This window comes from Larus michahellis, chromosome 1 (assembly GCF_964199755.1).
Source record: "Larus michahellis chromosome 1, bLarMic1.1, whole genome shotgun sequence".
Lineage (NCBI taxonomy): Eukaryota > Metazoa > Chordata > Aves > Charadriiformes > Laridae > Larus > Larus michahellis.
In genome coordinates, this window is record NC_133896.1 from 126,350,271 (window position 1) to 126,377,911 (window position 27,641).

At 38.6% G+C, this 27,641-nt stretch overlaps 1 protein-coding gene across 1 annotated transcript in view; it reads left to right on the plus strand.

Moving 5' to 3' along the window:
- The window catches only part of PDXK (pyridoxal kinase), a 45,914-nt gene that overhangs the window by 2,901 nt on the left and 15,372 nt on the right, over positions 1 to 27,641 (plus strand). Inside the window, exons 2-3 of the mRNA XM_074603078.1 lie at positions 18,639 to 18,693; positions 26,089 to 26,193. Of these exons, the coding sequence (XP_074459179.1) occupies positions 18,639 to 18,693; positions 26,089 to 26,193 (160 nt within the window). The remainder of the gene's footprint in view (positions 1 to 18,638; positions 18,694 to 26,088; positions 26,194 to 27,641) is intronic.

Genomic DNA, 27,641 nt, shown 5'->3' on the forward strand with positions numbered 1-27,641 from the left:
TTAAAAGTAAGTGTGTGGAAAGACAGACTTTCTCTGTGAAGTATGTGGTAAATGCTTTCTATGTAGCAAACAGCAAAAGAGAGTTAAACCCAATGTTAGAGCAGTTATAATAATGGAAGTAATGCAGCTGGGTGAGAAATGTTAGAACCCTTTACACCTCTTCAGGTTAAAATACATTTGTTTAAGTAGTTTGAGATTCTGGATTAACTAATAGGTCTTAGAGGAAACACACACCTGGATTTTCTAGGTAGTAAAATACCAGGAAGTGAACTGTCCTCAGCTGTGCTTTTAATTCTGCTATGGCAAGAGTCAATATAGTTTTTTACTCACGTGGTTTTACTATCTCTTTAAAAGTTCTGAAGGAGGTTCTGAATTATTTTTAAAATAATCATAAGTTATTTCACAATCATGTAACCTGAGCACCTTTTGGCATCAGGAAATGGTTTAGGATTGTCCAGATTGTTCCAGAGAAGAAGCATGTGCATTAACTTAGGGAGTTGTTACTGTCAGTCAGATAAATTGTTTTAAAACACCAAAGAATGTTTCTCCTGCTTGACTAAGAGTTATCACAGTTTTTATGATATTAAATAAAAATGTATGTTTTCACTATGCCATTCAACATTACTTTTATCATACCTGTTTTCTTCCTTAGGAGGATCTCTTACTTGTTAATTTTAAGTATCATTTTAACTTACCTTTCCTACCCCACCTTCTAGGTAGATAGAATGTGGCAATAAGTAAAGGGTGCAGTACAGGCAAGCAGAGAGTTACAGTTCTCCTCAAACCACAGCGTGAATACACAAGGGCAAGCTCATTTCTGTTCTGCAGAGGTACTTAATTCTAACCATCAGGAAAATTTTGGTATGCAGGTGAATTTCAGATTCCTATATGATACCCATCATAACATCAGCTCTTGTGAATGGGTGTTTTGGTCTGTATGTTCAGTCCTTTGGACCTTTATGAGCTTCCAAGAAAGGCGTTTGAAAGTACAAGGAAGGGACAGGAGAAAGTCCCAGCCCATTTCACCTGGGCACTGGACAGTAGCATTTGGTTGCCCCTGGACTAGATGATACTCCTGTCTGCAAGCCAGAGACTGTTGATCTTTGCTTATTTGTAGATAACAGTAAGATCCAGAGAGTTGTGTACTTTCTGTTCTTACCTTGCTTGATAATGCTAATGGAACATGATTATGTTTTGTTGGGTTTTTTTTGTCTGCCCTAACACTGATAGAATTTGAGAAAATCTTGTCTCAAAATTCTATTGTGTTAATTGTGAGTCAGAAGAAGGGTGAAGCAATCAAAAGTCTTTACAGAATAGCAGTAAGAAATGTTCCTACTGGCTAGCCCTTATTTTTGTTACAGATCAAAGGCTGAAAAAGCCTAACCCTTAAACAAAAAATAAATACAAAGATAAAAGCATGTATTTGCTCTTTGTAGTGTCCAAAGATTGTCCTAAATTACATATCTGAAACAAGAACTGTGGCTCTAGATACATACTTCAAATGAAGCTTGCGGAAGCATGGTTTTCTTCCTTGCCTCTGTTTTTGTTCTTGTAAGAAAGGTAAACAAGGGACAGATGCATTTTAAAAAAAAAAAAAAAAAAAACAAACCAAAAAACCTAACCAAACTTGTGACCCCTCTGGGAAGGCTTATTCGTAGCTATGTAAACAGCACTTACTTATTATGTGGATGTCAGTATATGTAATTGCAAAAGTCCAGTGGATATCTTCTGCAAGGTGAGGCCCTGAAAAAGACTTTTAATCCAAAAGGTTCTAACAAGGTGGTTCCTCACCTGCAGTCTGAGTTTCTAGAGAAAGGCTTTACCAGAATCTTCCAGAAGTAACATGTCCAGATTAATGCACCTGTGAGAAAAGGAGGGCTGGGCTTTGGCTCTCTAGGATGTATTGTGAGAACTGCGAACTTCCACAAAGATTGTAGGAAATGGACTTTTGACCTATATGGTAAGCTGTAAAGGGAGTGGGACAGAACTAAAAGAGGACAAGAAAGTGGAATATTCCTCAAAAGAAAAAAAAAAAAAGTGTGTGTGTCACTCAGTTCTTAACATTGCTTGAAGACAGACTAGACTGAGGCAAAGAACTGGGAAAAATACTGGGATCTTGCTTTTACTTAGCAGTAGTAGCTTATGTTTGTGTAGCACTGTAAACTAAGAGATCCCAAATTTCTTTACAAACTTTTTACAGAAATCTTTTCCACTACTAATGCAAAATAATGAATTTCAAAATTAGAGTAATTTCAATCTGCCTAAAAGAAGTGCAGCTGGGAGTGCTGATATGCTATGGACTCTAAATGACAGGACTGAGCAGAGTCTCTAATAAATAAGAGAGTGGGGCTGACTGAACTGTCATCGTCTGAGGTTGAGTCTAAGTGTGGCACAGTAGTATCTGTAACTGTTCCTACAAGTCACTTAATTGTGGCAACTTGTTAAATAAGCTTTTGTCATGAAAATACAAAAAAAAAAAGTAGTCATGAAAAATACAGAAATGCTGAGGGATGTTCCTACAAGTTGATTGTATATGACAGTTGGAAAGCTGAAAAAAGCGTTTTAAGGTGCATTAGAATTTATTTTGCAGTGTGTGTATGGGGCTAGTTGACCAGTTGGCATTTTAAACTTTTAAAACGATGATGATAAATATTGACAGTGACTGTTTATTATTATTATAACTTGCTAACCTCTTCATAATGCATTGTGGAAATTGTAACTATGCAGATGCATGGGCTGATATTTGACATAATAGTTACACTGGAGTGTGTGCTGTAGTAAAGGAATAGTAGCTTTTTTTATGTAAATGTAATCTTTTTGATCTAATACAACACAGCAAAATGGGAAGATTAAGGAGGATCCTGTTTGGTGTCTTCAAGCATGTGCAAATATTTGACTTTAGAGGAAGCAAAACTGCCTTACCCTGATTCACCCACTTTCTTTGGGAAAAAAAAAATAAAATTGAGTCATCAAGAAACTGCAAATCTTATTAAAGGACTGGAAAACTTTGCCTAAAGGTGGATTTGCACTGTTTGTGTGGAGAATATCATGTACTCAGAGACTCAGTAGCAAGTGTTTACTTGCTTAAGGCATTTTATTTTTTTCTTTTTTTTTAGGAAATGGCCTTATGTTCTGTCTTTGTCTTAGATGTTTCTTATTTTTTGAATTCTTTCAGTTGTTATGTCTTATTTCTGCTCCAAACGAAACAGTTGAGAGTATATTTTTTTTTTTCTGAATAAACAAACAAGGACAGATAACAAAATCAATAGTGATCAGATTTCTGATGGAAAAAAATGAGCTTCAGGTAAAAATTAATTTCATACATATATAAAAATGTACTGAAATGTATTAAAAGTATAGTTCGAAATAATAAAATGAATCTTTCATTGTATGTATGAGGATGGTACAAAGGTACACGTGAGAAAAACTGGTGACATACAAAGCTACTGATACTCATCTAAAATATCCTGTTTAGTAAAATGTTGTCTCTTGCATCTCATTTTTTCTATTTGTATCCAAAAATGATGGTCACCTTTCCTTGAAGAGCATATTTAGTCATTTTAGATAAGGGATACAACATTATCCATGGCTGACTGAACACATGCCAGGCAGGTATTTTTAGCCTCTTTAGGCTGAAAAGATGCAAGTGGAAGTTCCACTTCGGTTGCTTGTGTTGTGTGGGAAACAGGCTTGAGTTGGTGAAGCAAGGTTAATGTGAGGAGTCAGACATTAGTCGTGGTACATAAAATGTCCATTCTTCTGAAATTACTATGTGTGATAGAGTGTGCAGCTGTATAGTAATCTGCAGAGGAAAAAGGAAATAAAATTGATGAGGATAAAATTTGAAACATGCCAAGCAGATCCACGTTGATAGACAATATGAGCCCCAACAGAAGCCAGGATAGCTCATCATCTTGTGGCTTGGCAGCAGTGGGGTAACTAGTCATAGCAAAAAAGTATTACTGAACGGAAATTTGGCTATGCTGAGCTACCCGAATTTTTTCAAGCCTTTGTTCAGGACTCATATTTGTTGATGTTAATTCATCTGTGGCACCTCTGAGCTTCAGTTCCCTTAACATCTGGAACAATTAGCCATAGAGCAGGAGAGAGAACCGCAATACCAAAACCTCTTGCATGACTCATTTAAAAAAAAAAACAAACAACAAAACAAACAAAAAAAAACAACAAAAAAAACCCCAAACAAATCTCACTTGACCTTCTGTCATCCTGTGTAAATATTAAGCATATGGACTAGTTTGTGCTGAGTAGAATCCTTCCATGGTGATTTAGCTTTGCTGTGTTGGGAATGGAAAGCACCTTTTGCCAGAGGGATGTGTGGGATTGAGGAGGTGCTGGAGCACATGCTGGAAAATGGTAAGTCTCTCCCCTGTGGCAAAGCAAAAGCTGGAGAGCTGCTTTTCTGATCTGTAGATGCAGTTGTTTCTGAAAACAGAAGTAAATGGTTTTCCTGACCAGCAAAACCTTTCCAGTCTGATCAGAACTGCTCCCCTTCTCCCCATTGTGGGGAGATCTGCTGGCTTCAGTAGCAAAGCCAGATTGTGAAGCTCTTGTTCTTCCGTTACCACCACCAGCTGGTTCTTCCACCTGCACTGTTTTGCTGTCCACTCCAGCTCTTCAAGGAAGGTCATTTTGCAAGGCCATGTGGTAAACTGCTCTGAGAAGCCATCCAGGTTATAAATAACTTGACAAAGAGGGAAAAGAAGAAAATGTTTATTTATCTTGTGAGTCAGTTTCCTGATCCAGTTCCCTACACAGCCCCACAGACAGCTCTTTTGGCATAACTGAGGTGCCAGAGCAGGAGCAAGCCCCAGGCTCCTGCACCTGGCATCTGCTGAAGGAAACATTCCTCAAAGTACGCTCTTATCTAAGACATCTGCTTGCTCCGAAGGAATTGGTGAGACATTAACTGTTCTCTAGAAGCTTCATTCTTTCCCTGCTGGGGCCTTGTAGTGATCTTTACATAATGTGGCACCTCTTTCAGGAAGTTGTTTCCTGCTCCATTTTTACAAGCATCTGTTATCTTGCAATTTAACATCTAAAGCCTTGGTAGGAGAGCGGGATCTGTTCGTCACCTACCTAAGAAGGCCAAATAAAGCATACGTGCTGGCAAAAACAAATCTCTTTCTTGTAGGATAACTCCACCTTAGATGTACATAATGTGGTGCCGTGCCTTGCTAATGGGCTGACGGTTAGAGAGCTACCTATAGAATCACAGAATGGTTAGAGTTGGAAGGGACCTTAAAGATCATCTCATTCCAACCCCCCTGCCATGGGCAGGGTCACCTCCCACTAGACCAGGCTGCTCAAAGCCCCATCCAGCCTGGCCTTGAACACTTCCAGGGATGGAGCATCCACAGCCTCGCTGGGCAACCTGTTCTACTGCCTCACCACCTTCACAGTAAAGAATTTCTTCCTGATATCTAATCTAAATCTCCCCTCCTTCAGCTTGAAACCGTTACCCCTCATCCTGTCATTACATTGATAGAGATCCCTCGCCGTCCTTCCTGTAAGCCCCCTTTAGGTACTGGAAGGCTGCTATAAGGTCTCCCTGGAGCCTTCTCTTCTCCAGGCCGAACAACCCCAACTCTCTCAGCCTGTCCTCATAGGAGAGGTGCTCCAGCCCTCTCATCGTCTTTGTGGCCCTCTGCTGGACTCGCTTCAGCAGGTCACTGTCCTTCTGTGCTGAGGACTCCAGAGCTGGACGCAGTACTTCAGGTGGGGTCTCACCAGAGCGGGGCAGAGGGGCAGAATCCCCTCCTTCAACCTGCTGGCCATGCTTCTTTTGACGCAGCCCAGGATACGGTTGGCTTTCTGGGCTGCAAGCGTGCATTGCCTGTTTGTGTTGAGGTACTATCCAAAATATGAACACAGGATTAAAAATAAAATAAAAATCAAAGGAAAAGAAAGTGTTGTGGGATTTCCCCCCTCCCCCATTTCATTCACTAAAATAAACAAGAGATTAAGTCCATGCCTGTTGGACCCATTGCTGCTGTGTGTGTCTGCCTCTCCTAATCAGTGTTTGTAAACTTACTTGTATAGCACTGTGCATGATTCCAGCTGGCAGGAGTTTGCAGTGACAAGTATAGTGTTTTTGTCAAATTACATCCAAGTGTAGAAGGAAGCAGCATGAAGATGATGAATCTGAAATTTGCAGGGAACCTGCAGCTTTTTTAACGCTTCAAATGAGCATGTGCAAACTCTGCATCTCAAGTTAGTATCTGAAGTCACTCTTACCTATCAGTCAACAGAGCCTCAGGGTCGGGGGGGAAAACTTATTTCTTGGGTGGGAGGCAGTCAGACACCCACAGCACCACCTCATTCTCCATTTTTTTTTAATGTTTGTCCTGTTGTGGGATGAACGAAAGGGGAAACAGAAGCTGTTATTTCCTTGTCTTTCATTACCTTAGCCCTTACAAATGAGTGTCTTGCAGATCCATCACTTGATCCCACCTCAGATGGAAGGAATGACCTCCTGCCTGTCAGAAGGTTAAAAGAGCAGCTGTACCACCAATCTTTTGACTCTGCAGTCGGGTCGATCCTGAACCGGTGTGACATGTGGAGTAATGATCATGAGCATCTGCATTTTGCAGGCACAAGAGGCTGTTTGTTTGAGTAGCCTATGAAAAAATGCTGATGATGTAGAACAAGGAATTTCTTAGTGCTGAACAAAATGGCTTAGAGGGAATTTTGTTAGAGGCATGTATTTTATGTTATCTTAGTATCTTGCGTTGAATAGTTAGCAATGCATACCAATCAGTCTGTCAGGGTGGAAAGTAAAAATGAGTGGCCTGGTGGTATGTGCTCTGAAGCATTCTTGTGTCTCTGAGGCTTATTTGGAGGAGCATCTTTAAGGCGCTATTATCCTTATCTTGAATTTGGCCTGATTATGTTTCAAATATGTACTTATATTGTGAGCCTTTTCAGAAAAATCAAGAAATAAACTTTTTGAGAACAAATTCACTGCAGCCTCAGCCTGTTCTAGTCTTTTTTTGTTCAGATGGTCGTGATGTTACAGCTAGATCAGCCCAACTGCAAATTCTCAGTAAATACCAATTTTGGCAGAGCACTTTGACAAAAATTGCAGTCTGCTCTCGCAGGAGAGAGAGGCATTTGGTTTCTGCTCCAGTCTTTCGTATATCCTCTGTGGTGCCCAGTGCTGAAATCAGCTTGGAAGTCTTGAAAATTGGTATGCAGTTGATCAGAGATGAAAAGGGAATGTCACTCAAGAAATAGGCATTAGGCTACCTGAGGAGATCATTTTGCTGATGTGGGGCTAGTTGTTGTTGGACCTGAGAACTTGTGGCCATAGAGCAGCAAAGAAGCATCAAATAAATGCGGCTGTGGCATATATAAAATATCCCAGACTGCTACACACCTAGCTTCCTCTCATGAATGTTCTTTTCTAACTGAAAAGCTAAGCTGGGAAGGAAAGAAAATGGTTTGACATGCATGGAGTCTGACTTGAGAGTATAAGAAGTTGAGGTGAAAGGTTGGTTCAGGTAGGAAAAGGCATGGTGGTTTGTGTTTTTTCAGGGATTTTTTTGTTTTTTTTAAGTGTGAGGGTGAACAGTTCTAACCAGGTAATTTGTTTGTATATTCTTGATTTATCTTTCTGTGTGTGTATTGTTTGTATAGACTTTGTATAGTGTATTTTGTAGGCTTTTTTAGAGTATAAAGTTATCTCATTTTTAACAAGTATCAGATACTATCCAAATACTGTTGTTTTATATCTGTGACACCCTTTCCTGCGTCTGTCTTTGTCACTGGTGAAGTAACTTTTCTTTTCTCAAGGTCATCTGCTGTATTTTTTTGTCTGTGTTGTAATTGTCTGTTTTTAACCTCAGAATTTGAAGTGGCCTATTTGGTACCTGACTCCAGATTAATGAATCGCCAGCAATGCCTCCAGTATCCTTGTTCCTGAGCTAGTTTATACGCCTTTGTATTTCCATCCTGGCACAATATCTCCAGCATCTTAGTGATTTTTCTTTGCAGTGCTTTGTCAAATGCTGCACTAAAATGTAGCTATGTTACACGTACAGGGTTCTCATTATCTACTTGGTATGGTTTATTAAAAGAAAGAGAAAAAAGAGATTGGGTTAGTCAATAGCAGTTTCAGTTCAGTTTCTCAACCCACGCCAGCAATTATGCCTGCTTCACTAATTGCCAGGACATGCCTTTTCTTTTTCCCAAGTTCCTTTTCTCAAACTGAATTTGTGTTCTAATTTTCTACGCCCAGTACAATGTATATTTTTTTGATTCATTATCAAATGGAAGGAGATGCAATTAAGTGAAAGAGCTGGCACACAGTGAAAGGTGCAAGCTGCAACTGCGAAATCCTTTCTCTTTCTCCCCCTCCAAATTAATTTGATTAATTTGATTACAGAAATTCAGCCTTTTTAAATATGTTTCTGTTCCATGTCCAGAGGAATACAGTGGAGCAATGATGTTTGCTGGAACTACAGCGATGGCTGGGTAAGGTAGAATTCCAAACTGTCATATATAAACATAGCACATAAAAGCAAACCTCTTGTAATGTAATATGTAGGGTGTTTCATGGCCCGATGCAGAGACTTTCCTATTGGAAAGTGTTGATGCCATTGCTCGGCAAAAAAAACCCCACCAAATGCCAAAACTCAGATGCTTTGTTTGACGGTGATTTTAACTGTGGCATTAAAGTTAATTCTGTTAGTAACTTTCAATTATGCCCATTTTTAATATACCTTAAAAAAACCTGGAAGGGATGGAATGGTTTTGGTTTATGTGGTATTTGTAGACAAATACAGGTATTACTGGGTAATTCAATTTGGGTACACATGCTCTGCTAAAAGTCATCAGTTTAGGGACTGACCACAAGATTTCTTGAAAATTCTTAATAAATTGTGTGTGTTTAAATCTCTGTAACCACCTTTGTATATATGTCTTTACGCTATGAAACTTTATCCTTTGACTGATGCATCTATCAGTGTTACATTGCAACAAGAGTAATTTTCCTGTTGATGTAGGTCCTAGCACATGTGTGTCCTGTTAATAGCAATAAAGCCAGCTGTCATCTAAATTTGGATGAGGGGTGAGGTTGTCTGGAAGAAAATACGATCATATAGTGGGGCTCTTGAAGCCTTTGATTGATTAACTTCAGAGGGCTTTTATCTGAGATAACATGACAGCAACACAAAACCAATGTGCCTTGTGCAGCCCTGAGCAGGGCAACTATTTTGCTTTCAGTACAGACGTTGTGGTTCTGTGTCCTGGTTTGAGGTATGTGGGCTGCAGTTAATAATTTTGAGATGCTTTCCCCTTGCATGGGGCACCAGATACACTCTGTTAGTATACCTGTCTGCTTTTAGCTTCTTTTTTTGGCCCAGATCCATTTATTCAAGTACCTTATGCCAACTCACCTTGTGCAATTTCCTTATGTTAATGGTGTTTGCGGAGGCAGAGAAGTAAGACTGGAATTAGGCAATTATTTACTACGTTAATTAAAATTCATAGTCACAGTTCAGATGTTTGTGTTGGGATAAACTTCATACGTTTTTAAGCTTAGTAAAAAATCATGTGTGTGTTTATTTGTATTTTGTGTGTATATATTAAAGATACAGCATTTGGTCTTAAAGATTAATTTCTTTTTTTTTTTAAATGCTACTGTGTGCTTTAAATGATATAAATCAAAGCACTTCCCCGTTACTTGGAAAGCTTGACTGGCTCTTGAAGCTGAAGACTTTTTTTTTTTCCTTTCTGTAGAGCTCCTGGGCTTGTCATGTGCTTCCATTAACTTTTGAAAATTAAACACTACATTTTGGTTTGAGTATATTGGAAGGCTTCCATAAAAAAACCATTAATTTGTAGAGAAAAATAGAGGTTTTTTGAGTCTGTTATTGTTGTTGCAGCAGCAGGGGACCACTGAAAAACAAAGTAGAAGACCACAAGTATTATACAGTACTGTACAGATCATGGCAGCACACAGATAGAATACATATAATGCAGTATAATTGATTCTGCACAGCATAAATTCCCAAAGCTGTTGTTTGGCAGCTGGGGAAGGACCAGTGTCTTGTCCCTAGCTGTATTCTTGCTGTGTGTGTGAAGAACAGGTCGTTGGCTTTTACATCTGAGTTCAAGTAATACTAGTTTAAGCCAATGTTTTGCAGAGTAATGGCGTCCTGTCTTTGTCACTGTTTACTGATAATATGATTTCACATGAGCATAACACTTGTCCAGTTCACAGGGATGTATGAAGACATATTTTTAATGCTTTAAGGAGGCAAATGTGCAGTAATCAGAACAGCATCTATTTTTTTACAACTCCTGTCACTGAAATCTGTAGTAGCGCTACATGTTCTTGTGCTTTAGAACTTACATACCTTGATCAAGAGTGCAGCTAGCTGAGAAATCCTTCAGTAGCACTAACTGCTTGCTTTTACCGGGTGGATGAGTGCCTACACTAAAAGGTATGAGGGTAAAATACTCTTTTAGAACTAGTTTAAACAGCATCCTAGAATCTGTCATGGTTCCTTGCTTCTCAGGCTCTCCACAAGGACATGTTTTCTCTGCAGAGACAATCAGTCTAAACTCAGGCAAGAGATTTTAGTGGAGCATAGGTTAGAGTCTGAGCCAGTCTGCAATAAAGACAAGCCTGACGATCACATCTATGTGAAAGCAGTGGGATCTGCTTGGGTTTCATGCCTTTATGGATCATTCCTAGGCATCACAATGTAGTCATCGAGTAGGAAAGCAGCTGAAATTAGTGGTTGTTTATGAAAATATACTTGCATGATGATCTTGCCTGGTAAAGGAAAACAAATCAGTAACACAGTTGGGTTTACATACCTGAATCCTTGATTTGAAATCCTGCACATAATTCACCATGCTGCCTTTTTAGGCTCTATCTGGATGGTTTTGGTTCACTTGTCCAGTCTGTGTTAACCTTCTTCTCACTATTCTTAATATTTGTTGTTACTTTGCTCTTAATTCATCAGTCTGTTACCATCCATTGGCACAAAGGACAGGACATACCTGGCTTGGATGGTTCATCATTTGCATATTAATTGAAACAAAGTCATCCTTTTTTCCATAAACTTTACTCATAAAGCGAGTGTCTTTCTACAAAGCAGAAGAGTTGGAAGTGCAAGGAAGTGTTATAATACAATGCTGCATTTATTTTGTGGAGAACTAGATGGGTGAAAGTCAAATCCTCCTTTCAAAAGTGGAGTCTCAAATGTTCTCTTCTCCAGGTTAGCTGAATCTTGTTCCTTCTTTTGTCTTTTTCAAGAAACCGCATTTCCCTTGGAGATAAACTCACCTTTTAGAGATGTGAACAAACAAATTACATAGATCTTCACCTATGGCACGTTTGTAGCCCAGATCTGAGTGTGAAGCTCTAATTATGCATATAAGAAATCAGGTACCTTGTGTTCACAATAAAAGAATTTGTATGAATGTTTGGCTGAGCTTGAGTTGCAACTTCAGCCTCTGATATTTTCCCTGGATTTGTGGTTTACAAACAGTTTGGTTTGTGGTCTCACTTGGGAAAATTTGGTTTTGATGTGTTCTGGTGTGGTAAAGCTAACGTTTTCTGAAATTAAGAACTTTGAAGGAACTGGAGAGTTTGGATGGAGGTCTCAGCTTTGTTTTATAAAATATAGATAGCAACCTATGAACATGTATCAGGGGACGTAAATACTATGGAAGAAACATATATGCAGTTTACAAAGTCTGTTTTTATATAGTCTTTTTATTTTCTTCCTCACACTGCTTTTTTTCCCCCTTACTTTGCCTTTCACTCATTGTTCCAGATTTTTCTTCTAACTTGAGCTGCAGTACTGCTTTGTGGTTTTAGTTTCAAACCTTAAAATGAAATGTCACCAGAGGCATAAACACAGTGCCCAAAGAGGAAAACACGTACTGACCGCGTTGCAGAATAGAGAGGTATTTTTAATTTCATTCTTGCAGAACTAGGTCATTGTACTCTAAGGTTGTCTAAATTAAGTACAAACTCAAACATTCCAGCTAGATTGGTCCACTGATCGTTTAACAGCAAAGGATATATTATCTTTACTGATAAAGCTGACTTGGTTAATAGTGTAAACACACCATACCACTGTTTTATCCTTATAACCGGAACTTTAGGATGGGTAACGGGTGATGATATTTTGTGTAATTTTACACGTGGACTTCTATAATAGGTAAACCTGAGGTATTTTGTATGTAACAGTATCATCGAATGACAAGAGTGACCCAGGCTGGAATGGGCCTCGGGAGGTTCTTCCTAGTCCAGCCTCCTGCTCAAACCCGAGTCCAGCACTAAGTTCAGGCCAGGTTGCTCAGGGCTTTGTCCTCTTGGGTCTTGACAACCACAAAGGACAGCAATTCCACAGCATTTCTCTCAACTCCCTCTAAACCTCTCTTTCTCTAAATATATGCATATAATGCATTGGAAATTGTTTATTTTCTTTGTTTCTAATGTTTAGTACCCAGGAAAGTAATACTACGGTTCAGTTCAGAAGTTCGTGTAATTCAAGTGATCGTTTTTCTTGCACACTTTGGAGATTTAAGATATTCATCTTTTTTTAAAAAGAAAAACACTTTTTTTTTTTTCCCAAACTGGGTTCAAGCAAGAAAAAAGGAGAACTTCTTGAGTACTATAAAGTGTGTGATGCTTCTGAAAATTTATCTTTTTCCCTGAAGAAGCATAGTAAGGCTGTAATACAAATTTTAAACAGAAGCAGTTCAGTAACAGCTTTTTGCATTTCTCTAAGCATTTCTCAGAGTAAAATAAAATCATTAAATGAGAATTTATGCTAATATTTACTCTGAGGCAGAGCTAATCTTTGAAGTTACTGTTTTCCATCTCGAGTGGTGTTAACAATCAAATACCAAATAGGACTAGGAGATAAAAATGTGTACTTTTATTTGTCTCCAGACCATTGGTACATAATATAGATTATATAATTATAAACTTAAAGCTTAGCCATCGTTAAAGCCGAATTTGAGATGTTGCATATGCTTCAAAATCTTCCTGTGAATTTCTGTGTTGCTACACGCACAATTTTCCATAACATGGAATACTTTTCTTTCTCTTGTTGTTTTACAGTCCTCCCTTTTTACATAACAGGTGCAACTTAGGCTGTCCTCTTGAAGGAAACGTATGTTTGTAATCTTTCATTTCTAACAAACATAGGTACTAGTTCTGTGTGGTGAAGTAGCAGCATGTTTCAGTATATGTATGATTTAAATGTTTTCTGGAAGGAAGAGGAAGAGAGACTGTAAATTTTAAACAAAGCTCTAATTTCATGTGTTAACGCAGTGTCATAGTCTAAAAGGTTGCATTTTTAGGGGTGAACCAGAACTGAAATCTAGCCCTATATATAACCTATATAACCCAAGACATTTTCTGTCTGTCTAGATCTTTAGGTTGTTACAGTTGGTGTCATTTGTAGAATTTGAATCCTGAAGGAGAACCATTTTTTGGCTTCTTATTTGTGGCTTGGTGACTGGATGTAAGTTTAAATTACTTCTGTGCTGCTTTTAGGAAAACTAGGCTGTTGGTCCAGTTTTCCAAAAAGACCCAACACCTTTAGAGGTTGTTCATGTATTTTGAAGTCTATTCCTTTCTTTTGTATTGATTTTTTCCTTGAGCACTTGCTAGTTTGAAGATGCGCATTTTAATAGTTTTGTAGACTAGGTGCCTGCATGGGTGATGCACCTTCTCTTTGCAAGGCTGGCACAGCGCTTTCTGCACTCTGGGAAGAACCACAGGACATTTGTCCCTTTCCTTCGGTTCTTTGTGAGGAAGAACTAAGCCCAGTTTGATCTCGTGCATAATGTTGGAGTATGCATTTCATACTAGCCGTTTCTTCAAACACATTCTGCTCCAGTCTGTGTATTTTGATTTAATCTTCCAAGTGTTTTTCTGAAATGTGTCATTCATACCTGCTAGCCCTGCCTTCCAGATACAGAACTCCTCCAGTTTTGATGTTTTGTGATTTATTTTTAGAAATGTAACAGTTCTGCCTCCTTCGCTTGAAGAGACTCAAAAAATATGTTGGAATCACCAATTTTCCTCTGAGACTTCAATGGCAGTAAATGTCACTGTGTGATATGATACAGGCAACCTTAATTTGGCTCTTACGAAGAACACTGTTTGACATGTGCTTAGACTCGAGGCTGAGAGATTTAAGATGAACTGTCTTTTAAGAGAATTATTTTTTTCCTTTGAAGAGCGTTTAGCATCCGTATCCAAACTGGCTATGGGTTTAGACGTGCCCAGAATTTGCAGTTCTGTGGGCAAATGATGTTTATACAGAATGACAGCAAAGGGAGGGCGTGGAAATCGGGAATTGGTCTCTACTGGAAGGCCTGTGAAAGACCAGATCATCCAAAACAGGAGATAATGGTAACGTAGGAGTTCTGTGGTCTCTGGCAGCTGGAGCACTGGGCACTTGCGGAATATCTGCTGTAGCCTGCATTTCCAAAACTAGAGGCAGGACTATCACCACAGGACCTTTTCTATAGGGGGCAGGGAAAGTAACATCAGGAATAGGCTATTTACAAGCTGGTATTGAGAAGCAATAAATAAAGCATTATTGTGCATTTGTTAGTGAGCTCAGTCCTTGCACTAATCAAATAGGATCTGAAGGCATTACTTCTGACATAGGCAAAATCCAAGTGGGGTGATTTCCTTCAGTTTATTTACACAGGTGCAAGGAAGAAGTATGTGTATACACATGCAGAACAATGACAGTTTTAATATCCGAAGTTGGGTTATTTTGCAAACAGAGCAGACCAATATGCAAAGAAATTCAGGAAGCAAAGGGAAAGTGGTGCAAAGGGATAGAAGGTGAAACTGTTGGTATCTCAATAAAGGCATTTGTCACATGGGGGGACCTGGCGCCGTGACACCTGTATTTTTTGAGCAAAACGTAGAGACAACTGCGCGCTTCAGTGAACTATGATAAATTATTACCAGCTTGAATTTGTTCTCCGTTGACTGAACGCTCCAAAACTGGTGTATAGATCTCACTTTATTTACTATTTCACATGCAGTCTTTGCTGAATTACAACATTTTGATTGCTCATGAAATAAGGAAAGGTGTTGAGGTGGCAATTGAACTGGCGCATATGTATATGTATTTACTTCAGAAACATGAGGAGGTTTGTTTCTGTACGTAGAAAAAACATCAGTAACTGGAGCAGATTGATTTTAAATCCATGAATTGAAATAAGTAATTTAAATGTGTTTCATATGAACAAGCAAGAAACTTGATACAAAATAATTGAGTTCAGTCCTGTGTTGAATTTGTACTTTCTAGTCATTTTCCAAAGGGAGGGTTAATTCTTACTGGCTTATAACATTGAAAAAAATTTTTGATATACAGCTAATTGCATAATTCGTGTGATATCTGGTACTTTTGTGTACAGATATGGGAGAGGGATTTTCTTTATTTTGTATGATTTATCTGATTCAATATGTTTGGTCTGATCTCAGTTTTCTATGTCTGTATGTATGAAAATAATGTATTTCTAATTAGGAAGTTAACTTTCACTTAAGAATTATTTAACCTCTGTTTTGGGTAGAATTCTTTAATTCAATTGAAAAAACCTTCATAATCAGTGCTTTTAGTTAGCTCTGCCCAAGAAATTAAAGATAGGGATATATATTAAAAAGATGTAACAAGACATCTTTTGAGTATGGTTCCCCTTGTAAGCAGGGCAGGTATTACCCATCATTCAGTGCATCAGAAACTGTTTCTGATATGTATGGTCCTTTTGATATGTGAGGTTACTAGTACTGTTTTTTAATCGTTGGATGAAGGGGGAAGATAACGTTTCTTTATCCACTTTAAATGATCAAGTTGTTAATTTTGGTTTGTGGAGTTCATTTTAAGACAGTTTTCTCTGTAGCCGTAGAAGAGAGAATTGCTGTCAAAAGCTGCTTTTAGCACTTCAGTAAACAGTGTTTTCAGGTCTTATACTGATGACTAAATTCCATGAGACTTTTCAATACAGTTTGCCTTGGTAGCAAACATGTATTGGCGGAACTTGACTTCAACATTCTTTTTTATTACTTTAATACTTTATGCTAAGCCTAAACCTCAACATCTGTAGCTCTCACTTCAAAGGTAGTACTAGTTATGTTTTCTAGTTATACTTTTTTTTTAAATGACGTTTTATGTCTTTTAGTTACTCTCTGTTTTGATAGGAATCTTTGTAAAAGGAAATTCCTCGACGCATAGGAACCTTGGCTTATTTTGAGGGTTGAATCAGAACTTGGAGAATTGTGTAATTAGGTGTGTTAGGTTACTGTCATGTACCGTTATTCAAAACAAAACTTTAGGGCAAATTAGTGACTGTGACAGAGTAGACTAACACTGTTAAGTGATCATTATGGAGACCTTTAAAGGCTTTTTAGCCTGTTTCGCACCAACTAGAAAAGTGAGAATATCAAGCTCCCTTGCTGAATTTGAGCTGTTTGTGCCTTTTCCTCAACTATTCGAAAGCACTTTCTTTAACTCTCTTTCCCAAGTGTCCTGTTAAGCTAACGTGACACCTAGCTCTGACTAACAGAGGTGGCCCTCCTTGTATTTTCCCTTCTGCTGGTTGAAGCAGATTAACTGGCCAAAACAAATAAAAAACCCCCCTAATCTGACAGAAAAGCTTGTTGAAAATTCAAACGACAGCTAGTGCTGGTGGAGACAGTAAAGAAAGGGTGCTCTTTCTGGTGACCATCAGCTGGTACAGTGCTTATCCATGTTACAAACCAGCCCTCCCTACAAGCAGTTGTGCGTGCTCATTTTCCCTAAAGCATTAAGTGTAAACCTGGCTAATTACTAAATCATAGTAAGTGTGTTCTGTAGTGTCAGGTATTAAAATAGTTGTAGAGACGTGATCTAAATATTTTACAGAAACAGATTAATTCACAATTGTTGACAAGATGTTTGAAGAAAATAAGAACTTGTTAGGTCTGTTGATTGCAGGGAGGGGAATTGAATATGGGATGACAGTCTGGTTAGAGGCAGTATTCTCATTTATTTCTTTGAAGAGTATGTGCAAATGTCAAGGTTAAGGTCATAACAGTATTGCCGTGTTCTTACCCCTTTAATTCCCAGGTCTTGAAAATAAAATCCACCAAGGTGAAACAAGAAACTGGGGTGAGAGCAGAAGCTGAGGTTAATTTTAACTTCATCAGGCTGAGAGCGCTCACCAGTATGTTTGTCATTAACATAAGATTACTTTGCTTTCTGATTAGAAATTAATGGAAACCTTTATTATGTATTGAAAGAATAGACTTGCCCTGTGAAGACCTATGAGGACTCTGAGCTGTAAAATGACAGAAATACAGCACCTGCAGGCAGAAGGAACTACCCATTGCAGCACGTACCTCCATCTTCTAACAGCTCAGGGTTTAAAATAAGGGGCTTATCTTAACGGCTTTCATGTGCGAGAGAAAGTACATGCACAGGGAAAACCTAATGTCTAGCACCATACACCTAGAGAAGGGGTTGCCTTTGTGATAAAAAGGGAGAGAGAGGTGTGCATCTCGATGAAAAACGTGACTGGCAAAAAACATGACTGTTCACTCCCCCTTTCCCAGCAAATTGCCTGAAAGTGGATTATAAACAGTGATGCATCATTACTATTATCCCCTGGTATGACTCACTGAGCCATATATAGCAGCTCGTCTTTTGAGGAGAATTCTTACTCAGAGCAAGTAGGATGTGAAAACAAATACTAAATGTCAGACCGTTATGACAGACTTGTCTTACAATTTTTTTCGTGGTAGATAAAAATGTCTAAAAATGGCTTGAATAACCAGCAATGCTGGTTGATATTAAGCAGGTATTGTCAGGTTAAAAATCCTGATTAGTTTTCTCCTGATTTGCTGCTCTTACTTTCATAATATTTTTCTCTTTTGGGCAACAATAATATGTTTGTTGATTGCGCTAGCAAATTCTTGGATATTTCAATATTTGGATTGCTGGTAATGCAAGGTGGCAGGTGGCTTTTCGAGCATGCTTTAGGCTTTTTCCACTTGGTGCTTTTAAGAGCTCTCTCCCTTTGATTGTCTAATCATGCCCCAAATTAATTCTCCATGATTTCTTTCTATTATCTTTTAGTTGTAAAGCAACTGCTTGTGACATCCAAGCGTGGCTGATAACGTTGATCCCTTTTAAGATTCTTCTGTCCTCCTTTTAGAAAGATTGGCTTTCTGGAGTACTAACAGCATCCTCCCTCCGTATTTTGCATTAATTTAATACCTTGAAACGCAGACTGCTTTTCTTGCCAAGAAAGGCTATCCAAGGCTTTCTTCAAGGCTTCCGTGATTGCTGCTGGACCAGCATCTCCGTCCTTATCCCCAGATGAACTCTAGCCTGAGGATCCAGAGCTCTGTTTTTTCTGGTGCTGTTGCCAGTGTCGCTTTTGTTCCATGTCAGCTGCTGTAGTAAAGTACTGTGTTGTTTGTTTATGTTGCATGTATGTTGACTCAGCTTTCCCTTTAAAACAACGCTCAAGATTTTTAAATATGTACTGGGAAATAAGAATCCTTTCTTGTGTTTTATGATATTGATAATGTTTTATCAAAGCTGTATTAGTAAAAGAAATATTCCTGTGTTCTGTTACAGGTTTTGGGATTTGAAGTTGATACGGTGAACTCTGTCCAGTTTTCAAACCACACAGGTAAAATTTTACATGTGTCTTCAGATACCACTCCACAGTCACTGAGCTCTACTTAACATGTGGCTCCCCTCATCACATGACAGTAGAAAGGAGACAGGTCTCATGTTTTCACTCGCATTTTCAGGATATAGGATAGAAATGTAATTTTCATGTTTAGGTTCAAGTGTATCAGTAGTCTGGATTAGGGCATGACACGGTAGTGTCCTTTTCTGATACTTCAGAGTGCGAGTTTCTTGTGTTAAGCAGTGATGTAATTAACTCAGACGGTGAAATAACACAGATGTGGCCATCTATGCAGGCAGGCCTGTGAACGGGGGAGTCTTCAGAACTGTTTGCTGTGCATTATGGCCCTATGATACTCATAATCATATTACCAACCCAAACATCAGAAGAATACTGAGCTAGATGCAGTGTTTCCTCTCTTTATTCGCCCACCCAGATGGCTAGCAAGTATCCTAAAATTACATTCTGGAGGGAGGAAGGGGGTGGTTGTGTTAATACATTCATGTGTATTTTTACTTGGGTTCTAAGCTTGAACATGATGCAGTCACAATAATACTTTTCAGACTTCCTAATGCTCACAGTGCTAGAGGACTTTATTTTTCAGAAGAAAGATGAAATTCATGTTTATTTTAGCAATACCTTTCACCCATAAAGGAGCTCCTAGTGACTTGCTATTTTTGAATTTATAGAGACACACCTACTGTGGTGAATGGTTGTTTAAGGAGAGATCTACTCTAGATATTTTAAGGGTGTCTAGGAGCAAATTCTGACTTTAACATCTTTGAAAAGAGCAAAAAATTTTTCTGATAAAGAAAAAAAAAAAGGCAAAAGTTGAGATACTTTTCTAGTATCTCACAGGTACAGCTCTATTAATAAACTGCTAATTTTCAGAACAGAGAGCAGATCAGGAAGCCTCTGTCCTCTCTTACTATGTTGAGCTCCACGCAGCTTTCAAAGGGTTACAAGAAGTTCCTATGATGGAAGGAATTTAGTGTCACCTTGGGAAGAAGAAATGAATGTTTCAAAGGTAGCTAGAAAGCCATTTCTGCTTGTTGAGGAAGGGCATGAGAGAGGTAATAATTAAACAAGGAGTGGGGCTATTTCCTGTGTGAGGCAAAAAGCTGCTTATTTTGGTTGTACCCTTTGGCACAGTACAAAGGTTCTCTCATGTTTTTAAGAGATACTTAGATGTGACTTATGTTTCTTTAATGTATTTAGTTTTGGAGTTTGGAATTTTTTGTTGTTTAGTTTTTGACAGCTGGATAAAACTGTTGTAATGTTCCAGAAATGAAGAAAAATTTTTTTAAGTGAAATAACTCAACGCTCAAAATAAATGAGCGCCTGTCGTTTGTTGGCTTTCAGTTTCAATATTAAATCAGCTTTATAGGGCATTAAAAGAGCTTAATAGAGGTTTTATTGCACCATAAACTGAATGTGTCTGAAGGTAGGAAAATTACATTACCAATAGGATGACCAGGTTCTTCAAACAGAAAAGAAGGAAGATTTTTTTTTTTAATAGCATCACAGCTGGAGAAAGGTTACCAGTGCTTCATTCAAGGTTTGGCAGACAATGAAGATAACAGAAGGAACAATAAATTAGTGATTTCCTCCACCACCCCCTCCCCCAACCTAAGTGAACATCCCAAAATCAAAAATGTCTCAAAGATCACGAGTCTTTAAAATATTTAAATTATTTGGAACTTTGTCTTCTGGTGTTTAGGAGTCACATTATTATTTTCTTTCTGTAATCTTGATATTCTTAGTAAATGTGTTTAAAAACTCCCAAAGATTGGCACAACCTTATGATTTTGGGAAGCAGAGCTTTCAGAAAAAAATCACAATATGGTAAGTGTTTGGCACTTACCAAGCATGAGTAAAAGGAGATTATATTTAGAAGTATTGGTCATTTGGCTGAAAGATGAAGGAATGGAAAAGAAAGGAAGGGTACATATTCCCTTTTATGACAGGTCTAGTTTTCTAAGGCTGCAGTTTATCCATTAAATCCTTTCTATGCTCTCTTAAATTGAACGATAGATTCTAAGCCCAATGGCTTTGCACCTCCTCTTTGAGAGAGGCAATTAGGAACATGTGATGTCCTCATACGAAGACTTTTCCCAGTTTGATCATTTACTCATACCTGCACGCAAACTTGCACTAGTACCCGCGAATCAATGTACGTGCCGTCTGTGCCACTGCAGGGATTAATGAACAGAAACTGCCGTGCTGGGCCGTGGCTTGTGTTTGGAGCAGTGCTGCAATACACAGAAATGGTGTGCTGAATGAACTGGAGAAGATAACTTGATTTTCCTACAAGAACAACTCTTACGAGAACCCTGTCTGTGATCATCATTAAAGCTGAAAGGCAAATTTTTCCTTCAAAATCTATGAACTCCAGTTTCCAAAATAATGTGGTATACCAGAGGGTGCACAGGTAGCAAAGTGTGTCAGTTTTGGACATGGCTTGCTTTCTTTCCTCGTCCTTGTCTTTAAACCTGGTCTTGGTAGCAAAAGATAAAGTGCAGAGAAAATTTATGACTAACAGGCTTTCTTTGGTGAATCATTATTGCTTTTTCCCCCCGTTTTTAAATCAGTAAGACACCACAGGCCTATTTCTGCTGACTTCTGCTCATAAAATGCAGCTTTCTTTAGTCTTTTATAATCCTGAAATTCAGAAAATGTGCTTTAAATCAGTCCCCCTGGGAGAACAGTTTGTCATGTTGCTTGGTGAGGAACTTTTATGATTAGAGTGACTCACCCTTGAATGGCATCATGCTTCATGTACAAATAAAAGAAGCTGTCATGCAACCTACAAAGATTTTGTGCTTTTTATTCTATTTTACTGTACTGTTTGCAGAAGCATCTCATAGTCTGATATGCAAAAAATAAAAATCCAAATTTTTTTTTTATGTATCGTTGATTTTATTTGGGGTGCATTTTTAATTCTTCAGTGACTTACATCTTTGTTTTTAATTGGTAGGTTAATGGTAAGCATAAAATGTACTTAATTTGCCATCCAAATCCCACTTTTGAAACTGCTCCAGAACAAATAGCCTGTTGGTTTTTTTTTCTGTTCCTTTTATTTTTAAGCGAAGCACTTTTGGACTTCCACTTAGTGGGTGTGTAGTGGGTGGTTGGGTTGGCTGGTAAGTCTAATACATAAGAAATTATAATTATGTCTCTCTGATGTGATTCTTCACAGTCTACCGCCCATATGCAGTCATTCACACCTGTGCAATGTGGGACAAAAAGATGATCTCTGCTCGTGCCTAACACTGGTAGTATTTTACTCCCACACTGACCAGCTGTAAAAAATCCAATGGAGAATTTGTTACTGTATTTCTCGTTTTGTTGAAGGCCTCCTGGTAGCTGAAGGTTTAAGTCGTGTGTTTAGGCCAGGTTGTCTGCCAGAGTTTGCATGTGAATTTTGTGGCACAGCTGGGACAGGATTGCCTGCCTATCGTGTGCCTTAAACACTGGATCTTTTTTCCTTTTTCCACTGTAAAATACTTGGTTACTGAAACCACTTGGAATAGTTTTGCAGGGAGCACCACAGGAGGAACTCAAACCTCAGAACAGAATGTTCTGGCTTGGAAAACAAAGAAATCTTAGATGTCTTGCTATACTTAAATGGTAGTTTGTTTTGAGTTTTGTTTTGTTTTTTTTTTTCCTTCTGGTGTGCCTGGGATTTTTATTCTTTTCTTTTTTCCTGGTTTTTGAAAGTAATTAAGAGGCTTATAAATACATTCCAAAGCAGAAAAAAAATAAGTGTACCAATGGAGGAAGGAAAGAAAGAAAAGTATGTAAATTCATCTTGGGTGCAGTATTACCTGCCTCTCTTGGTTGTGTTTTTTTTTCTTTTTCATACAGATGAACCAAGGTATTTCCTTGGAGGCTAATGAATATGTTTATCGTTTTAGAGGGATAAGTGACAAAAGGTGTCATATCTTAGCTGTTTTTCATTCCCTTATCTGCTTAAAAGCAAATATATAACATTAAATTGCAATAAAAGGCCAAAACACAGATAAACAGAAGGAGTTTAAAATGTTTAAATATTTATGTTCGTCTGTGTGTTTAAAAATATTACTAATCTGGGAGACTAATGCAGTCAGTTTGAGCCAAATGCAGTTTGGAGAGCTGTGTATCATGATTTGCCGTGTTCTCTCTGCTCTCTCAGTCCAGCACTGAGGGGAATTATTGGGTGGTTTTGTAACCAAAACGAAGACAACTCAGTTTTCCTCCTCTGCAGAAAATACAAGCCAAGATCTCACCTTAATATGGAAGATAAGGGAGTACTAATTTGATCCATCTGCTATGCCTAACCAGCTCTTTAGTCTCCAAATGAGATGCAGTTGTTTTGCCAAGTACAAACTTGAAACTCATTCTTTAGTTTTCTTGGCTGTGGTTCCTGTATAAGGTGTGCAAATAGCCAGGTAGTGTGAGACTTTGAACTTCTGTACTGTTGAGTGTCACAGTGGAAATACTTCTGCAGAGTTGGAGTTATACTAAGCAGACAGTTATGCACAAGATTTTAAGTTTTCTCTTGCTGTTTTTCATATATTCATATTTAGTGATGTAGGCGTAGGGATAACATTTCTAGGAAGCTGACTTTCTTTTAGGTCTTGCAAGGCAGCTCTGGACCTTTGAATGTGCTCACTGCCAGCCCAGTTCTTAGGTCTTGCCGAGGAAGACAGTGATTCCTCGTTGTCATCCTTAACTGCAACGACTAATGCTTTTCCCTAAAGCCGGTTGGACCTCACATGTTTAAGCTTGCTGTTGGCATTCCTTGCTAACTAGCTTTGGGTTCAGGGCTGTGTAGTGTTTTTCTGACCACACAGTATGTGTCTTGATGTTTTGCCTTTCTGCTTTCAAGATAGTCCCTCTCCCTCTTCCTGGGACCCCAAGGTACCCATCCTTCAGTTAGTGAAACCCTTTTTGAATATGAGTAACTGGCTTTTTATTCTGTCCCTCTACAGAAGCTGCTTTTTGGTTGTATGTTCCACCAGGAGAGTAGGATAAATGCAGGATTGTGGGATTTGCCCCTTATTCATCAGGTTACATGAAGTTTCCCTGGGGAAGGGACTTAGGGTGGTTTCCGTCTTGCTGCCAGTTTTGATTTTGTTTGTTTCTTCTTACTCAAACATAATTCAGCTCCTAGTGAAATCAGTTCTCTGCACATCTGGTGAAGGCATTTTTCTTCAGTCTGAATAGCCGGCGCTTCCCTGAGAGCTTCCCTAGGGCTTTTTTTTCCTCCAGCTATCGTGTGAATAGACTTTAGGTTGTATTACACGTGTTACCAGGTGGTAAAAAGGATCCTCTAGATACCCCCGGAAGTCACTGCTGCAGAGTTCGGATAAGGTCGCTGCCCCATGTAGGTAACTTACCAATTCATGAGCTAAGCTGGGCTGCTACCTAACAAGTTGTTTCCATATTTATTTCCCTCCCTCAGTGGAGGACTGGTGTAACATGGACCCTGTGCGTTGGCTGTTCCTGACATAGGAAGATGAGCTTTCATCTTCCTATGATCCTTCTGTAGGAATAGCTCCCAAGAGCATCTAGATTGTCTGGACAATCTATCATAGTTATTTTTATGTGTAAGACGAATGACTTCTCTTTTGCCAGCTGACCTTGATTCTGGGTGAAAACTGCACTCAGTTTCATTGATGGGCACAACAGAATAAAATGGACTCCGCTATGTCCCTGTATGGATTGGCTTTGCAGTGCTAATAGAAGTAGAGATTTGGGGAAGAGGAGAGGGCAGATTATTTCTCTCTGAAGCTGCAAATGTGATAGAACAAACAGCTGCAAGTGTGTTAAATAAGTTGAATACTTGAGTTAGTTGGCGCGAAGAGTTTCTCATCTACTCGAGTCTGGACATGTGCCTAGATGTTAGGCGTTGCTGCTTTAATATCACTATGTTCTGCAATGGAACAACAGCCCTCGCATACGTGAATCCCTCACTTTGTCCGTTTCTTCACAGAGGCTTTTTTAAAAAGCATTTGCTAGGGAGAAAATTGTCGTCGTTGATGTGAGTCAGTCCCCCAGCCAGCTGGCAGCGAGTCGTGTTTTAGAGGCTAGGCCTTCGTGAGCTGAGGAGAACAAAATGATCCGTCTGCTCACCCTACTGTGGGTGTATTTGCATTCATAAGAAGGAAAACTGAAAAATGTGCTTATCCTAGGCTCCAGGCACCTTTTGGCAGTTACTCTAATAACACAGTTTAGGGTGATAATCAAAGCTAACAGTTTTTATCACAGAATTTTCTAACTCCAAGAGCAGAAGTTAAAACAAAAAGAATACCATTGTCTTCACACAGGGGTGGTATGGAAGAAGATATCTCATTTAATGTTTCACTTTTCCTAATTCCAGTTAATAAAAAGATAAGGTTTTTAACAAACTCTGAATTTATGGAGTTTGGAAGAGTTAAATTCTGGGTGCTTCATCTAATATCCTGGAGGAAGACCCATTCTCATATACAAGGGAGTGATGGCTGCTATCTAGATGGGCAGGCTTTGATGACAAGGTGCATTTACATTTTTCAACAGATGTTTAGAGTCTCTCAAGGAAGATTATTTTTTTTTTCTCATTGAAATTGACTGCTATGGAGCTTGGTCCATTGTTTGCTGAAATCAGTTCTGCTTCTCACAAGTAACTTCACCTTCCATCCGCTTCTCAGCCAAGAATATTGGCTTGTAATTCTTAGAAATCATTCAAGGATAAGAGTGTATTGGATGTTATTTTTCTTTTTATAGCATCTTTCTGATACTCGTTTGCTTTCCCCAGGACCCTTAGCATTAAAACTGCTATTTTTGGAAGAAAATCTGTCAGATGACATTGTATGTTTAAAGAGCACCTGTGAAAACATTCTGCTGTGGTCACTGTATTTGTTATATGCAGGTCCCATACCTGATGGGTGCAGCAGTGCTGCATGCCTGTGTCCAGACAAATCCATAAGCCTGTTTAAGCTTGTCATCTAGCTGTCAATTTTTTTTATTTTTTTTTTTTAGTATAAAATGACAAATTATACTGACACCCTCCTCCAGTGTAGTCTAAAACATATGCTTGTCTCCCTCCACACAGGAAAGGGAAAGTTGTATAAGCTCCATGGGAAAACTTGCAGGAGCCTGCGTGTGCTCTGCTAGATTTGCTGATAAATGGAGAGTCTCAAACTCCAGTGTAGTCACTCTAGTTCCTTTGGGAAACAGAGCTGCTAAGAAGTTGAGCACATTAACTGTTCTGCTGACAGCAGCTTTCATTCGGCAACAGTGTTTTACAGAAGAGGAGGTGGAAATGCTTTCTGGTGTTAATATCTGATATGGTCCCTCCAAGTGTATAATGTGTGTGATCCTAAATAGAAAATCTAGCTCATGAAAAATTATCTGGCATTTACTTTGCAGGTTATGCCCACTGGAAGGGTCAGGTGTTAAATTCAGATGAACTTCATGAACTGTATGAAGGGCTTAAGCTGAACAAGGTGAACCGATATGATTATGTACTCACAGGTAAGAGCAGCTTGTTCCTTGGAGTTCCCATGACATGTAAACAAAAGTAAAGAAATATAAACCATATCCCTCCTTATTCCAAACCAAGCAATTTAATTTTCTCTCCTTTGATTCCTCCTGCAATTTCATCTGTGTGTTGTAGTCTCAACTGCTCACACTGTTTAGTTTGAAACAGCCCCTGTTCTCCAGCCTGATGGTTGTGGTTGGGTGGGTAAATTGATCCCCTTGTATAGTTTATAGACTTGTACAGGCCTGTCATTTACAGGCTTAACTATTGTTTTGGGAGTGCCTCTACTGAAAAAAAGGACGAGAAATGTCAGAGTATTATTTTTAAATTTATCACAAAGATGTGAGTTTAACCCTTTATCCTAAATTTGCAGTGCTAGCACTCTGCAGTACTCTAGCAAGGTTTTATACACAGTTGTCTGTCCTCGGTTTTTCTACTTGATCTGTAAGTGGTAGTGCTTTGGAAACAGAGCAAAGCATAAGCAGGGTTGGATTTTGGTTTTGACTCTCATATCTCTTGATTCTTTTTGCCCTTGTTACTATGTAGGTCCTCCGAGTGGATGCAGTTCTGCAGGACGTAATGACTGTGCAGTGTTTTCCCTTACTTGCCACTAGGTGCAAAGTGGTTATAAATACAGGCAAAGAGAACTTCTTGTAGAATGCTTTATAGAAAGAAGAGACTCTGTGTGCAGTTTTTATTAAAAACTGCTTCTCATCTAATTCCTGTTTCTCAAATGTAGATTACTGATTGGATTCCACCTCATTAAGAGCCGGGCATCTGGTTTAGATTACAGTATAAATTTTTTATAGCAGTGAACAGTAACTTTTTAAAGGTAAATAGAAATATATTGCCAGATTTGATTGATTTCATGGCTTCCACATGTAGGAAAGTGCTTTATATACAGGGAAAACTGGAGACTTTAAGTGTACAGATTATAATCCCAAAGCAGTCGTTCTGGTTTGAAGGGTATGGCATGTCTGAAGAGTTATTGTCATTTCTTTTTCAGGGAATATCTCCAAAGTAAAGGAGACTAAATAGAAAATAGACTTAACTAAGGCTAAGAAATTAACTTCAGTGTAAATGGGTTCTTTGTGGTTGAGAAATAGACAAACACCCTTTCTTTCCTTGAAAGAACTCACACAAAGGACATTTCCAGGAAAAGCACACTGTATTCTAGGACTTTTCAGGAGACGTTAGCATGCACAACTTGTAAGTAATGTTTGAGTACTCTTTTAGCTGAAATGTTCCGTTTTTATTTTACTATCAACTCTTGGAAGTGACACCGACTCCATTCCTGTCACTGTCTGGTACTGGAAAATTGGATGTAAGAGATTAAAAATGGTAGAAGGGAAAATAGAAATCTTCATCAAGAAGAAATTTTGGAGAAAAAAAGGAATATTTATTAACATGCTTTTTAAAATAGGATTTGTGGGTAGATGGG